Source organism: Paramisgurnus dabryanus, chromosome 7 (assembly GCF_030506205.2).
Source record: "Paramisgurnus dabryanus chromosome 7, PD_genome_1.1, whole genome shotgun sequence".
Lineage (NCBI taxonomy): Eukaryota > Metazoa > Chordata > Actinopteri > Cypriniformes > Cobitidae > Paramisgurnus > Paramisgurnus dabryanus.
The window spans coordinates 25,281,674-25,298,229 of record NC_133343.1 but is presented as its reverse complement, the minus strand read 5'-3'; the positions used below and the strand labels follow the sequence as shown (position 1 = coordinate 25,298,229).

At 36.8% G+C, this 16,556-nt stretch overlaps 1 protein-coding gene across 1 annotated transcript in view; it reads right to left on the bottom strand.

Annotated features, from left to right (window-relative positions):
- The window catches only part of oca2 (oculocutaneous albinism II), a 107,724-nt gene that overhangs the window by 53,701 nt on the left and 37,467 nt on the right, over positions 1 to 16,556 (bottom strand). The window contains exon 15 of the mRNA XM_065272643.2: positions 10,267 to 10,399. Within this exon, the coding sequence (XP_065128715.1) occupies positions 10,267 to 10,399 (133 nt within the window). The remainder of the gene's footprint in view (positions 1 to 10,266; positions 10,400 to 16,556) is intronic.

The following is a 16,556-nucleotide window of genomic DNA, read 5'->3' as shown; positions in this document are numbered from 1 at the left end:
ACACAGGAAAAACATGCTGATCACAATCGACACAGTAATGCATCATGCCGAGGGCCTGAAAAACTATTTCAGCCTCACAGCAGGTTTGATTTTTTGAAAACGAGGCTCTGTGGGGACTTAATGCTTTACAGAATTCGAAATTGGACTGCCATTGAGTGGTCACCATTAGACCTGGTGGATATCTTTCGTCCCAGACATGTTGCACACCTGGGGTAAAGTCCCTTGTTCTTAAACTTCGCACCAACCTGGTACAAAACCAACACTCTCTCAATGTTTTAGCCACCCAATAATCACAAGAAAGGAAAGATCGGACTGTTTGGATGGTGGGAACACAATTCTCACAGTGGGCATAGACCAATGGTGTGACAGACTGCCGATAAAGCATGCCCTCCCGCTTTCTTAGAGCTAAATCCGTCTGGTTTTTTTTAGATTTCTTCCTCTCTGTTTAATCTCCAAACCGGAGGATGAAAAACATGCATTAATTCAATTAAAGCTCTAGGGGAGCTGCATCTATTCATGCACTCTAGAGCTGGTTGTTTTCAAAACAGTGCAGGGCTAAACCATTTCTTCCTACAGTAATGTGAGCATACTTAACCACAAGTACTAGTTCTGTCCTTTTATTGTAATTGGTACAATTAATTAAAATAATAATAATAAGGCTTTGCCAAACAAAACATCATGTTTCCTCTACAGCCACTCATAGTGAATTCAATCTACAATTTACCAATGCATGCTGGTAATCAAACCTATTATCTAGTTGTCAGAGCAATGCTTTATAAGTTAGCATACAGAGAAATTTAGATAGTATTTGTTCTTGCATTCAGAATCAGCTGGGCAAAGCACAACTGGTTGGAACAGAATGTCATGGCACACTTTTTTCTCACATTTTTAAAAGTTAAACATATAGTTCAGATGCAAGTGAGTCTGACATGTTTTATTGTAAATGAGCATTTTTTATCAGGCTCTTGCGTTTAGATTCAGTCATTTCACTTTAATAACCTGAAAAGGTTATTCATTGAAAGTAATTGAAATGCACTATTTTCATAAATGTCAAAAAGTGTCTTTTGCTGCAAAACCCTCTAAGTGCATGCAAGCGATTTTTGCCAAAAACCTGCACTTCTAAAAAATAGACATAGTAAACAGTTGCAAAATCACTAAATATGCAACTAGAAACATTGCAAATGCTTAAAGTCAGAATGTAAAAATAATCTGAACTGAGCCACACATAGTGCTGTGATCCATGTCACTGCCACATTCAAGTTGTAAATAGGTCCAAGTACAAATGACACAAGTTTGAATGTGATCCACGGTGTTTCGTGCACCATCGTTCATCAAATTCATCTTCCGTGCACTTGAAGGGCTTTGCTTAAAATTGATGTGGCATTTAGCGGATTCTGCCAACAATGAAGTATTTCTAATACCGGGATAAAGCAGATTTTAAACAAAAGTATTTGATAAACATATAATACATGCTGAGACCTTTCAGTCGATATCATTATATAATTTTTGACAAAGGTGGCGTTTAGCAGCTTTTGCATCTGAGCTTCTCATATGCAGGTAAACAAACAATTTTAAGATTTTGTACTGCATGAATTCTACCTTGGACACATTGACAACCTTGATTTGACACATGATCTCAAGGAAAGTCGTGTTATAGTCACAAAAAAATGTATTTGTGTCCATAGCACAAAATTCAGCTTTTTTTACCTTGAGCACGAATGTCTTTTTCGTGTCAGACGCACAAATTTCTAGTTTTTCATGACCGTGGCACAACTTTCTTTTTTGTGTCATTTTTTGTATGTTTTCTCTTTTTTTCTATTTTAAAATCATTGTCCCTTGGGGTTAGAGTTGGAGTTTGGGTTAGGATCTCTAAAAATGTAACAGAAAGTGATTTTAATCCCAACCCCAAACGACAATTGTAATAAAATAGGAAAAAACAATGAGAAAACAATACATAAAATAACACGAAAAAAAGTCCTGCAACAGCCACAATAAACTATATATAGAAATTGACTATACATGACTTTCCGTGAGATTAGTCTGGATTTAAAATGAACTGACGTGTAGGGCTGGGTATTGTTAGGAATTTCACAATTCGATTCGATTCCGATTCTTGAGGCTTCGATTCAATTCGATTCGATTCAATTCGATATTGATTTGTTTGCTTCAATATCGATTCAATAATAAGTAGATACACAAGTAATTAAGTACCTGAGTAGCCTATATTTTAATTTTAGCTTTTGGTGCAGACTTGAACGGAGTGCAGCTGCTGTTTGCCATCTTGCTGTTTTGGTAAAGCGTGTTTTGGTAAAGCGTTTCTTGTACAATGTTGAACGCTCTCACTAGAGCAGGGATATTCAGTTAGTTTGTCATGGGGGCCAGTTCATGAAAAGCATCTCATATAAGGGGCCGAAGATATATCAGTGATTATGACTAAATTTTCATATATTTAAACTCCATAACAACAAAATCAGTGCATTGTACAATAGGCTTTTTCTACAAACATGTATTTTCAAACTGCATACAACAAAATTAGTGCATTGTAACATGTCCAAGTAGGCTTTTTCTACATCCAGACATGTTCATATGTTGTATTTTAAAACTGCATAACAACATAAGTGCACTGTAAGATGCTTTAATTTACATTTAAAGGGGTAAATAAGAGCCATATCACACTCATTGAGAATTTAACTTATTTACTCACTTTAGTACACATAACAAAAAAGTTTACAATATGTAACATAACATTGTTTTATGCTGTTTTTGTCAAAGCTAATTATTTCACTACCCCTATTTAAACTACAACAGCCATCTTAATAACTGGCAAACATTAGTCTAGCTTCTAATAAGAGAAATTATACTTTTAGATTTCGCTAGAGCAGTAAAATCAGGTGTATGTTTGTCAATAGATACACGTTCAGTGGTGCAGGTGTTGGGCGCGATGATTGATTAACTGTCACTAATCGTTTTAATGCGTTTCCTTTATTAAGACATCTAATGTCATTGTGGATAAGCAAGTCATCATTGAGCCGACATATCAAACAACAACTGTCGGAAAAGCCGGTTTTGTAAGATGGAAATACAAGAGGTTAAAACAGCCATAGAGTCCGTGGTCTCACCACTGTCAGTCATCGCGTCTTGATGTGCGGGCGCGAGCAGCTCGCGTTAGACCAAAGCACGAATATAAACATGTGACAAACCTGCTCGCGCCAGTCACGTGACTCGCGCTCTGCATCTCATGCTGTAACAGATGCACGCTCATCAACTCGTAACTGTAGGGCCCGTTGTCCAACTACATTTATTTTAATTCTAAATTTATTTATTCTAGAGATGTCTTTTTCATAGACTACATAAAGGGCCGGATCAAATTACCTCGGGGAGCGGGCGCTAGAGTGTTGCCCAACCACAGCGCCGCCACTGGCCGGTAGGCTGAATCGATTCATGAATTTGATGAATCGATATTGAATTGAGGAACAAATAATTGCAATGCATTGATGAATCGATATTTTTACCCAGCCCTACTGACGTGTACTGTAAGCTTGCATTCAATGTTTTACTCACTGGTCACAATAATTTAATATCTATAAATCTATATCTACACTGTAAAAAAAATCCGTAGAAATTACAATGTTATTGCAGCTGGGTTGCCGGTAATTTACCGTAGATTAAGTTTATGTTATTTACTGGCAAGAGTTTGTTCAAAGTTAAATACATTTGAAATATTAACAAGTCTTTATCTTTACAGAATAAAACTATACAATAACAGCCTCATGCAAAGCATTCTGGGAACCAGAAATCATCATCAACCTTTTTCTGTTTTTTGCTTCAGATTTTGTTTCGCAAAATGTTTTGCTTGATGCTGTATTTTTAGTTTTACTCTGTAAAGACAAATACTTGTAAATGTTTAATGTTCATTTAACTCTGAACAAAATGTTGCCAGTAAAAAACATAAACTTAAATCTACGGTAAATTACCGGCAACCCAGCTGCAATTTCTACGGAATTTTTTTACAGTGATTCACAGTTACCAATAGCTGATTTTTCAACCTGATATCTGTCGATACTGATGCCAAAAGTTTGGTGGTTATACTAACTTGCATGAACAAAATTCTGAATATTACATTTTCTTAATGTTATTCATTCATGTAATGAGTATTAATATTGAACATTAAACTAGTTTCTTTACATTTTCTATAAATCAAGCTCAAATTCGTTGCATTTTCTGTTCTCTTTTGATTGACAGGATATATCAGCCATGACTATCAGCTTTTTTGCAAACTATCAACCAATAGCCAATAGTTTGATAAATTGGTTTTATCGTCCGATACCGAGTATTGTATGGGATGAAAAAGAAATAATAATAATTTCAGCAGTGGTCTCGGCTTATGATACAAAAACAAATCCATGAATGGATAACATAAATGAATGAAAGTTATACTAAAAATGTTCCTTCTGTATTCCTGCTACTTTTTAAAGCAACAAGATTATCAGGTTACTGAGGACATAAATCCACGTGACCTCAGGCTGATCAATATGCAGTTCCCTTATGCTCTCGTGCAATTACACGGAATGAAAGGATGAGTCAAAAAGCTGGCATAAATTGGATGATCAACCACTGTGTAAATCTCAAAACGTTTAAAAAGGAAACATCCCAGTGTTTGAAAAAGGCTTTGAGCTTTCCTCTCATTCTGAGTCATGAGTTTGGTGAAACCTCACAGGGAACCCCAAAAACCTGTGGATGGTTGAAATAAGGCCTTTATCTGTAAAAAGCTATTGTCATTCTGTCAGGTATGTGAGGGAGAGCTCAGGTGTGAAAGTGAACAGAGATGTAAGGGGATGGTCTCTGTGGAGCAGGGGGAGCAGCTGCTCAGGTGGCTAATGGCCATCTGTGGAGAGTAGTTGACAACTGGGGGACGAAGATGCATCTGATTATTTTGTGTATTTTCTAAACAAACAATGAAACAAAAAATAAAACCAAAACCACTTGTGTGTGGTTAAAAATAGCAACTAACTCAAAAGGACTGAAAGCAATTACAGTATATCAACCTCAATTCTTTAAGATATAGTTCACCTCTAACAAAACTAAAATAAGTTTTCAAGAGTTTTGGTCATTTACCTTTTTTACATAAAAAGTACGTTTTTTGAAATCATTTTTAAGATTATGACTACTTCATGATTATGACTAATATCAAAATTTTTACGCAACTTTAGCCGGGGTATCATAGGCGAGGGAAACCCATATCTACTTGTGAACACAATACAGCACCAACATAAGATTAAACAGCAGCAACAATAAAAAGTAAATGTAGAACAATAAAACAAAAGGTTGGAAGAAATAAATATACAACTAGTAAACTTAATATATAAAGCTAGCAAATAATAAGAAGTGAAATGAAATACAAAACAGATTTATGACTATACATGGGTTTCAGTCATGTGACTTTTTACGTTATGCCGCCATCTTGAGGACCTACCGAGTACCAGTAGGCTACTGACAAGCATTGGCTGGCTTGCTACGATTTACGGATTTCTTATCTTTTACTGTCTATGATTCTTATGGATACGGGAAATGGCTACGAAAGACAACATGTCGCACCTCGACTGTCATGAAAAGAAACGCGACTTTAAAAAAAAATATACCTTGGTTTGGGTGTGATGCCTACTCAATCCCCGATACGTTCATCCAGCCGCTGTTCGCTGCTACCGAACTACCACTATTTTACAACACTAAGGCGGCGCGTCACAACATGAAACTTTGCTCGAAGTATCACCTGGATCTCTACTCATGAACGCGAACATTGAGAACATTGTTTGTGTACACAGAGTTTAATAAAAAGAAAGTTTTGTACAACTGATTTTGGCTGTTATGGTGTCTGCTCGTCATCCCTGCCAGACGGAAATAATCGATTTCTGAATGCGAATGAATGAATCTCATATGAGGCTCCTTTTTCAACTAGAAGGTCAATATTGTTTTTCACTTGCGACAAAACAACGAATTATCTGTGCATTTATATGGAACTATGCGTTAGGAGCTATCCATCTTTACTCTTCTCCCTCCTTACGTTCCATTCGCAGATCGATACATCTAGACTGGGAAGATGGCGGCGAGCGGAAGCCAAATCAACTAAAGTTAGTTGTTCAAAACCTTCTTTTTAGTAAACTCTTTGTTCACAAACAATGTTCTCAATGCTCGAGTTCACGTGTAGAGACACAGGCGATACTTCGAGCAAAATATCATGTTTTGTCGAGCCTTCTTAGTGTTGTAAAAATAGCGATTTTGATGCTCACAACATATTGAAGGCATAGCTTCTAGTTCTTTTGCGACCACTTCAGGTCCTCAAAATGGCGGAAGACAAGAGAGTGACGCCAGCTGAAACCCATGTATACTTTCAAGTCATCTCTCAAATACGCACACACAGAGAGAGAGAAAGGTTGCCTTAAAGAAACTCAGATCCTAAGATCCTTCAGAGTACTTTGAAGATTCCTTTATGCTTTTGTATCTGTTAGTCCAGTATGTGTTTAAGGAAAAAAGACAATCATAGGTTTAGACAATATGAGGTTAAGTAAATTATAACAGAATATTAACTTTATTTGTTGTGTATTCCTCTAAGGTGGGGAAAACCTCATTTTAATTTCTATTGTTGAGCCACAGTGTGTTACATAACCTTAATTGCATAACCTTGTGGAGTTCTAGTTTGAGCAATGCGCAAGTATAATCAGACTTTCATTAAGTAAACACGATTATTATACTTAACAACATTTGATTTTGTCTGTTTTAGGAAGGTAAGAAAATAATTGTATACACACTGAATGCATCTATTTATATAGCCATTGATTTCTTGAGACTGTCGGAGGAGAAGAATAGAGTATGTCTGGGCTCTCGGTTGAGGTGGTGGCGAAGCAATGACTCTCTAGGTGAGTGCTGTATTGACCTGTCAGTGTTTATGATTGCTTTAATAGTCCTCCCAGCTGTGCTACCACTTTTAAACATAAGCTAAATGTGTCCTGTTTCCTAAATTGTCACAAATATGCAAATCCTAAAAACACATGGGCCCTATTATAATCTTAGTGCATTGTGAATTGCCCCTTGGGGTAAATAAAGTGTTTGAAACTTGAAACTGGTCTAAAGCGCATGGTCTAAAGCGCATGGTCTAAAGCGCATGGTCTAAACCGCATGGTGCACAGTATAAAGGGGTGTGTCCGAATCCACTTTTGCTAATTTAATGATAGAAAAAATGGTTTGTGCGCCTAGCACACAGTCTAAAAGGGTTGTCCCTACTGTATTTGTGTAAAAAGTAATGGGTGTGTAACATGCAATAAACCAATGAGAACCAGTGAAAAAAATAAACCACGAAAGCCAGTTGAGCTTACGCCATGTCAATTCCCTATAATCTCTTTCCCGGCCAGCATTTTTAAAAAAAGTTGCCAGCCAGCGCCAGCATTTTTCATGATTTTCACAAAAGTGTAATGCCTTCCAGAAAATGTTCTTCTTTAAATATATAAACAAACAATGTATCAGATGAAAGAACAGACCCTCTGCTTTCATACAAAAAAAAAAAAACGTTTCATCCTACCTTCATTAGTTCTCTTGTAATCACCTCTCAAACATCGGTAGGTTTCTTCAAAAACACCCAATTTTGAGCAAAAAGCTGAGATAATTCAATTTTTGCGAAGGACTTTTGATAGAGATCAGATGCAGAGTGATCTTTAAAACATACACAGAGTTCTTTCTCTTTCACGTGGGGCGCTACTTCCGGGTTGTATAAAGATATCTAGTCAATCAAGAGAAAAAGCTTCCCTGCCAATGACGAGATTTTCTGTCTTTCCGCATTACCGCTATTATTCACAAGGTGGCACCCTTCCACAACTTTTTAAACCCGGAAGTATTGCCCTATGGCAAGCTGCTGCATGTCCGTGTCTGTTTTAAAGATTGCTCTGAATGGGATCTCTATGAAAAGTCTGTCACAAAAATGGAATTATATCTGCTTTTTGCTCAAAATGTGGTGTTTTTGCAGAAACCTACCGATATTCAAAAGCTGATTACAAAAGAACCACTGAAGGTAGGATGAAACATTTTATTTTTTTGTTTGAAAGCAAAGGGTCTGTTCTTTCATTTGGTTTATTGTATGTTTATATTGAAAATCATGAAAAACGCTGGCCCTGGCTGGCAACTTTTTTTAAAAAGCTGGCGGTAAAAGAGTTAAATAACAAAAACAATATTGCGCCATTTAAGCCAGGTTTAAGTTGATCAATGGCGTAGTTTATTTTAGTCAAAATAGCAACTCGCCAACGATATGCCTGAACACACCTAGTTTTCAGAATAGAACGCCCATGGGCGCAAACGCATTTGCTTTATTAAAAAGACTGAAACTAACATTTTATAAAATAGTAAACACATCAAAGATCTATTCATATCAGCATCTTAAATAAATATGTCTGATGTGGGCCACCATGTTGAGATCACGACCAGCCACTACTGCTCACTTTATCGCAATAATTCTCCATTACCGAACACAAAACATGTTAACAAAGCATTACAGAGTTATGACCCTAATATAATTCCTAATGACAAAAATGTTCAATAAAAATATTAATGCAGTAGATTCAGATATCTGAAATTTATATTGACATCATTCATCATTCAACTCTAATTAACACCCTTATAACACCATCCACAGTGACTGAGATCAGAACGACAAGAAAGGGTCTTGTCCAGGTGCTAAGAAAGGTCATCTATGGCAGAATTTATGTACTTAATACCGCTGTGTTAAAGCTATAAGCGCAGGCTCATCCGATAAGAATAATGGAAAGACTGGACGAAAGAGCCAAAGGGATGAAGATAGACAAAAAGCATCAATTGTTCATAGCAGATAATAAAGTGATGTATTCCTGAGTTTATAATCAACCGTGACAAGGTAGGCTGTGTCTATTCCAGTCACAGGAATTTAAAGGGCACGAGTAAAAAGGCTTTAAAACGGATTTGAGATTTGATGTAAAGAGTGCAGAAGAGCATATGACACTTCACATTCTAAAGCAGGACAAACTGTTATTAACATGCCCCCAGATTTATCTTCTGAGAAGGTCAAGCGTGCCTTCAGCATCGCACTGCTTTAAAGAATGATTGCTTGTTTTTTTAGGTCGATTAGGTAATTTTTCATTGGATGTGTATAGGAACAAATGAGCGTGATTAAACATATTCAAAATGTTTAACCCTTATGTGTTGTTGGGGCCATTTTTGGCCATTTTTGCTATTTTTTGTCTTAACTTGGCCACAACTTTCTCTGTGTTTCAGCAAATGGAATGATTTTTGGTGAAAAATCTTATATTTACACATATTTTAAGAAAATGCTTTGAAATTTTTCAAAAACTTAACAATATACCGTGGGCAAATTTACTACCCTTACGTGTTGTTAGCGGCCAAAAAAGGCCACTAAATTAAACTGCTGTAAAAATTAATCGGATGAATTTTTTTTCAATTATTTTTTTCGTAAATCTGTTAATCAACCTCAGTACTGATCAAAACTACCAATTGTTTGCAAAAATTCCATGATTTTAACTCTTTCATTGCCAAGTTTATAAGTAGTGTCACTGATTTGGGGAAAAAAACACACAAAATAGTGAATGTGGCTGGATTTTCCTTTACCTTTTGTACAGTCTTGGGCATGTCAAAGACTGGTAAAAACATTGGCTTTGATGCATTTTTAGTTTTTGTGCAGCATCAGCTTTAATTTTTTTCTCCCTCATTTGTTTGTGGCCATTTTTCCCCATTGACTTCCATTATAACAACATTTTTTGATTGCAGAGCCATGACACCTTATTACCATGCATTCTTGATTCTTTGTGGTTTTACCTTTTGCAAAGAGGTAAAATTTGTCATTTTTACTGTTGATCACCATGTGGCACCATTAACCCTTTAGTAGCCTGTGCAAAAAAAACAGTCCACAATCACTTTTTATATTGAAAATCAGTGATTTTGTGTTTTTTTTTCTCAAATCACTTAGGAGCTTGGCAATTAAAGAGTTAAAATCATGAAATTTTTGGAAACATTTGGTAGTTTTGATCAGTACTGAGGTTGATTAACAGATTTATGCAAAAAAAATTGAAAAAATATTAATCTGATACATTTTTACAGCCGTTTAATTTAGTGGCCATTTTTGGCCGCTAACAACACGAAAGGGTAGTGAATTGGAACAAGGCACAAGGGTTAAAAAATAGATTTTTGGAGTACCTTGTGTTTAATGTAGGAACAAAACAAATGAACACTCACCCACAATTTCGCTGGATTCCTTGTTGTAAAGTTTCTTGTTCCAGTACAGCATTCTCAAGAAAGGAAATGAGGTCAGCAACACCAAACAGATTCCCAGAAACATGTAGCCTGTAAAGGCCGCAAAGTCGATTCCCTAGAGAACAAAAAATAAATAAATAGGAGGGCCCTTTAAAATGCTAAACGAACAAGTGCAATTAATTTGTTTAGATTTCATGTAATCTATTCAAGGCACTAATGGAAGAGATCACAAGCACTCTACAGCCCCTGATATGCTTTGGATACTGATTACATTTCATCAAGAGAGTCATATTCAGCATTTTAATGCTTGCATCTTGATGCATTTAGGCACTTATATGAGATTTAAATGAGCACCTGCATGCATTACAAATCCTCTTAATATGCTCTTGACTATTTATTAATTCCCATTCATATCAAGAGCACACAACTCTCTCTGCCAAACATCTAGTTTCAAATGATATCCCCCTATCTGTGTAGCCCATCCCTCATCTCTCATCATAACCAGATGGCATCAGATTTTCAAATGGCACCACTGAGAAAGATGTGTAAAGCAGCTCTGTGTCTCCTTAAAATCTAATCCAACTTATCTCCCACCGTTGCTGCTAGTGTATAACCTACGGTTTATTGCTGTGATGTGATACACGATCTACTGTACACAGAGGCATTTTACAAAGCAAAAGCAGGGAAATTACATCACTGTTTTAGTTCATCCCCCACACCTCGGGGGTTTGGCAATAACCCAGGACTTGAAGGTACATCCTGGTAAGTGAAGAAAAAGGTAAGGTTGAAAACAAAAAAAACATTGATCCTGTTTTTTGGCAGCGTAATGTTCCCCAAAGTGGATCAAGGTACTAAATCCTCTACTCTTAAAATGATTCTGGGACTGAAAGGACAAACGTGGCTTTGTGTGATTGGAAAAACTGAAGGTGTAAGTGAGTGAATGAACAACAAACAAACAAAGTCATCTCATCTCAGGCTGAATGTATTGGAAAAATATGAATGAAAGAAGAGGAGTGAACACTGGTGTATAGTGACCTCTACAGGAGATCAGGAGAGACAGAAAAAGAAATGAAAAACAAATGAGGATAAATGAGGAGAGGCTTTGGTAACAACCAAATGAAATATAAACAATCAGAAGGGCACAACGTAAAAATGCTGAACACGGCACTCGACCACGAGGATTGGAACTTGCTGGGCCAGTGTTTGTGAACTAACAGTCTTATTTTATACAGTACTGTGCAAAAGTCTTAGGCCACCATGCTACTATTAGATTTGTTGTTTTGGCAATGGTATAGTGATCATATATAATTATTTCTTAGTCTCTTTATTAGAATACAACCAGAAAATACAAGAAATTTGTATGTAGTATTAAAAACAGTATAAAAGTATAAGATGAAGTGTCAAGTATTTAGTGTAAACTCCCCTTCCATTTAAGCAATAGCAGGCAACTGCAGGATCTTTTAAACCTAAATGAAATTAAATCCTAATTTCTCAATCTAATCAAATGACTTCAGGGCTTCAGTCTTCTCAAAAAAGCTCAAGATGTGTTTTGTGCCAAGAGAGGTCACACTAAATACTGACTGATGCCTGAAGACATCATTTAGTTCTGAAAATTGTTTAATTTTTAATTTTGTGTACATATTTCCTGTATTTTCTGTTTGTATCTTAAAAAAAGAGTGTATACATCAAAACGGATAGACATTAAAACTTTGCAACCAGCGGTTGGGTTAAATTAACCCAGAAATTATAAATTACAACCCAATGGGTTGGGTTTGGTCTTTTTTGACCCAACGCTTGGTTAAAAACAACCCAACATTTTTATAGTGTTAAAAATAATACACTTTTTGGTGGCAAACAATGGCATATGGTAAAAAATTTCAAACTGATACTTGTTAGACTATTTTTTGAGTATCTATCAGATCAGGCTGGCAGATAATCTATCTGACCAGCTAAACCAACTCAATACCAGTTCGGCCATCGTGCAGGCTGGGAAACCAGCGACTGTAAGCCAGCTAAAATCATCTTTATGAATTTGGAAGACACTTTCATCCAAACAAATGTCAGAAAAAGGTACTTTAAAGGTACAAACTGTACTTTTTCCCAAAAGGATCTGGCACTGGGGTGGTATCCTTAAAGCAACACTCCACTTTAAAAAAAAAATATGCTCATTTTCCAGCTCCCCTAGAGTGAAACATTTGCTTTTTACCGTTTTGGAATCCATTCAGCTGATCTCCGGGTCTGGCGGAACCACTTTTAGCATAGTTTAGCATAATCCATTGAATCTGATTAGACCATTAGCATCTAGCTCAAAAATACCAAAAAGATTCAACGTTTTAATGTGTTGTATTCCCATAAAGGTACAAAAATGAACCTTTATGCAGTGCCGGAAAATAGTCCCCTTGGTTACTTTTAATAGCAGGGACTATTTTCGGTCACTGCGTAAAGGTTCATTTTTGTACCTTTATGGGTATACAACACATTAAAACGTTGAATCTTTTGGGGTACAATATTATATCCTAAGGACCTTTTATGTACCTTAAGGAACAATTTTGTACAAGTAAAATTTTAGGGGGACACAATAGATCCTTAAGCTACAGTAAAGTAACCAAAAAGGTACCAAATATTTTATGTTTACTACCTGTAAAGGTACAAAACGGAACCTTAGGGTACCACCTCAGTGACAGAAATAGTACAGTTTTGTACTTTTTTTTCTGACAGTGAAGCAACTTAAAGTGCATTGAACCTTTACATATCTTCAGGATCGAACACTTAGCTATCTTCAGGATCGAACACATGACCTTTGTGTTGCCAACGTAATGATCTACCAACTGAGCTACAAGAACACTCTCCTATTTCATTCTATTCTTTTTTGGTCCAATCCTGAACAATCTAAAAATGTCCTCAAGAGATGTCTTCAAACGCTCAGGCTCACTGGGTTTGTATGGATCTGTCGATAATGCTTTATTAAAGAGTTTTTTTGCTTTATTCCTCACAGACTTCTAGCACCATTGAGCTAAAAGCCCATCACATAGAGTCAATGCATAAATCCACATGATTTTGCCTATTTCTTGCAACTGCATTACTGGTACTGATTGTGAATACGTCTATGAAGGCAGTCATGTTGCGATAATGACTCTGAGACACATAGTGTGTAAATGAGACCTCCCCTCATTTCGATCTGTCATTGTTCCATCGCTTTCAGCAGCCAAAAAATCAAATCCAAAAAATAACGAAAGTGGAGAACTGAAAATGATGAAGCACCATGCAAAAAGACCTTTACTATTCACTCTCAAAAAAAAAGTTGCCATAGAAGAAAATTTAAAACGTCTATAACAAACGCTGTTTCATGCGTATCTGATGGTAATCTGGTGAACCTATAGAGTAGTATTATATCCTTCATATCTCCGAAGAGTCTTTAGTTTTATCAAATTCATAAAAGACAGATTAGCTTTACCGATTCTTTCCGATAACATACAGAAAACTTCGGAAGGAGGAATTACTATGGCGTTTAATCAGACCCAAAAGTCGCGCGTGGTTTTTGTGCGCGCGACTTTTGGGTCTGATTAAACGCCATAGTAATGCGAGAGATACAAGCGTGCAGAACACTATTCGAGCACGGACAAGCGTACTCGCGAGTGCGCAGAACACAATTTGCAGCCACACGAGCAAGGGCTTGGATGAGCGCCCGCTCGACTATCTCTATGCTCTCACAGCTGCACCACACGCGCTCGCTCGATCAAGATGACTTTTGGGACTTTGGGGGCGGGACATTGACTGATGTCTCCGCATCTGTGATTGGTTGTTTGATTTGATTAGTGACACGCATGATCTCTTGTTCCACTATCCATATCCAGTCAATCTAGGTAGAGAAGTCATGTTTTAATATGACCATTATGTCGGAGCACGTATTTTTTTTTCATTTGACATCAGTGACAATAGTGTTCTGCGCGCTTGTATCTCTCGCTATTTGTGCGCGCGACTTTTGAGTCTGATTAAACGGCATTGTTACGGATTGCAGGAGGAGCGAGTCAACACTTTATACAACACTGACTGGATAACTTATGATTCACTACATGTTCATGTCATTTATATAATATGCACTTAAGCGCATATTAGTCTTACTCTAACTCATGACCCGTTTGGGAATTTTCTATGAAATCCAGCGTTAAACAAACACACAGACAAAACTCTGCTGCTACCCCAGAAAAACAAACTATATCCATTGTTTCCATAATACTGGTTTTCTTCTCCTTACATTCAAAAACACACTTCTTCTTTCATGACATTGTTGAGTCTTGATATAAAACAAAGCTGTCACGTAAAGTGCTGCCTGTGACTTAGCATCCTTGGTTCTTGCTCTTATGCTGATTGAGGTGTGGGTGTGATTTTCCGGGGGAAGTACCCATAAAAAGAAGTGATATGTATAGCTTATGCCTAAAACATCAGCTGGACCCAAAATCGATAAACTTTCCGAAACTTGTACAAACCCTTGCGAAATGCATTCGGCACAAAGATACTCTGTAACACGTCCAACTGCTTTTTTGACACTTTGCATTTGTTTAGCATAAGGAAACCAACTCTTAAACTGTGTTAATAAGTCAGAATGCATGAAATATCTTTTAATCGTTTCATTGTGGCCAAAAGGTTAATCAGATTTTTTTAAATTTACAGAAATGGTTCTTTAAAAAAATCTTTGATTGAATGGTTCTTTGAGGAACCAAAATTGGTTCTTCTATGGCATCGCTGTGAAGAACCGCTTAAGCAGCTTTAGCAGGTTAGTGAGCAGTCAAGGACTATACCCAAGTCTTGAGTGCTTGAGGCCCAGGGACCACTGATTGGCAGCTGAGATTTCTGAAAGCTTGACTGACAGCCAAGTAAATGCCGGGGAGAAAAGCACAAGCTGTAGGAGACGTCTCATCAACGACCCTGAAACCCTGCGTATGCCCTGCCACAAATGTCTGATCCACTGAGAACTCTACAGATGGATGGTTAACTGAACAAATGGCAACGTTCCTGCTGTAGAGATCCTGTTGAGACCGAGGAGGGGGGCCCTTATGACCCTCACAGGCAAAACAAACAGAAAACAAACAAAACAAACAAAGCGTCCACAAATACAAGATGTTCCATAGTTTTTGACATTTACCATAGAAATATATGGATGAGCATAGTTCTGGGTCAAGGAGGACATAGACAGAGAGTAAAGTTGTGATAAAGCAAATCATATAAAGGAATTATTTAAATGATAAAGGAATTCATTAAATCTTAAAAAGTAAAGATTTGTGACTCAGTTTGTAAAAAAGCCGCCTGAAGTCATATTTAGTGTTTTATTGTTTTCTACATAAAATCATCCTACATTATATAACCTTGATATCTATAATACTGACTAGAGTCATGTCAAAGATTGAAATTAAAGTGAAAGTTTTGTGGATGAGTGATGTCCGCCACTGCATTTTTCATTAAGCTGCATTGTGCCGTGTTATCCATCTATTTTGTATTTGCAGAACTTGCATTCAGATTCACTCTTAAGATCCGAGGATGATTGGAGCTTAATAAACGGATTAAGCGACTACTGGAGAAAGTGCCAGCCTCATTACACTAAAAGTAAATCCACACATGCATGCAAACGCTTGTTTTTCTATCTCGGTGGAGACTTCTATTGCTTTTACACTGAGCTAATTATATTTTTTATCCCATAAGCCTAATCCTTATATAAACCTACCAAAATTTTTACATTCATTTAAAATATAGTTATTTAAAGCCATTTTCCTTCGGGGGAAATGTTGGCTGTTCACCACAATGTTTACACATTGTAGGCAAAACTTGACCCACACACTCAAACAATCAGCACACAAGATACAAACATTCACACATTTAATAATTTATGTTGTAGTTTGCCGAAAACCCCTGCACATACATGTCATACAAACTATGTGTCAGGATATCAGTGTTTGTTTCTCCTGTTGCAGTTTAATGTGTAGGGCCAGTACTATAAAGCTGGGTTTCCATTTAAACGTGAAGCGAATCTTTTCAAAATTCGCAAAAAAAATAAAAACAATGCGTATTATGTGCGTTTCCATGAAGTTGTTCGAGCGAATAACAGTGGTAACCTAGTTACTAACATTAAATAAAACAAGGTACACTTAGAAAAATGGAGACAGGACTGCATTTAGTTACGTTTGGGCAAGTTCAGCTCGATCTTAACAGAATCTGTACATATTTTACAAGTTGGCCAATTCGTACGAATTCATATGAAGTTAATTGAGCAAAAATGT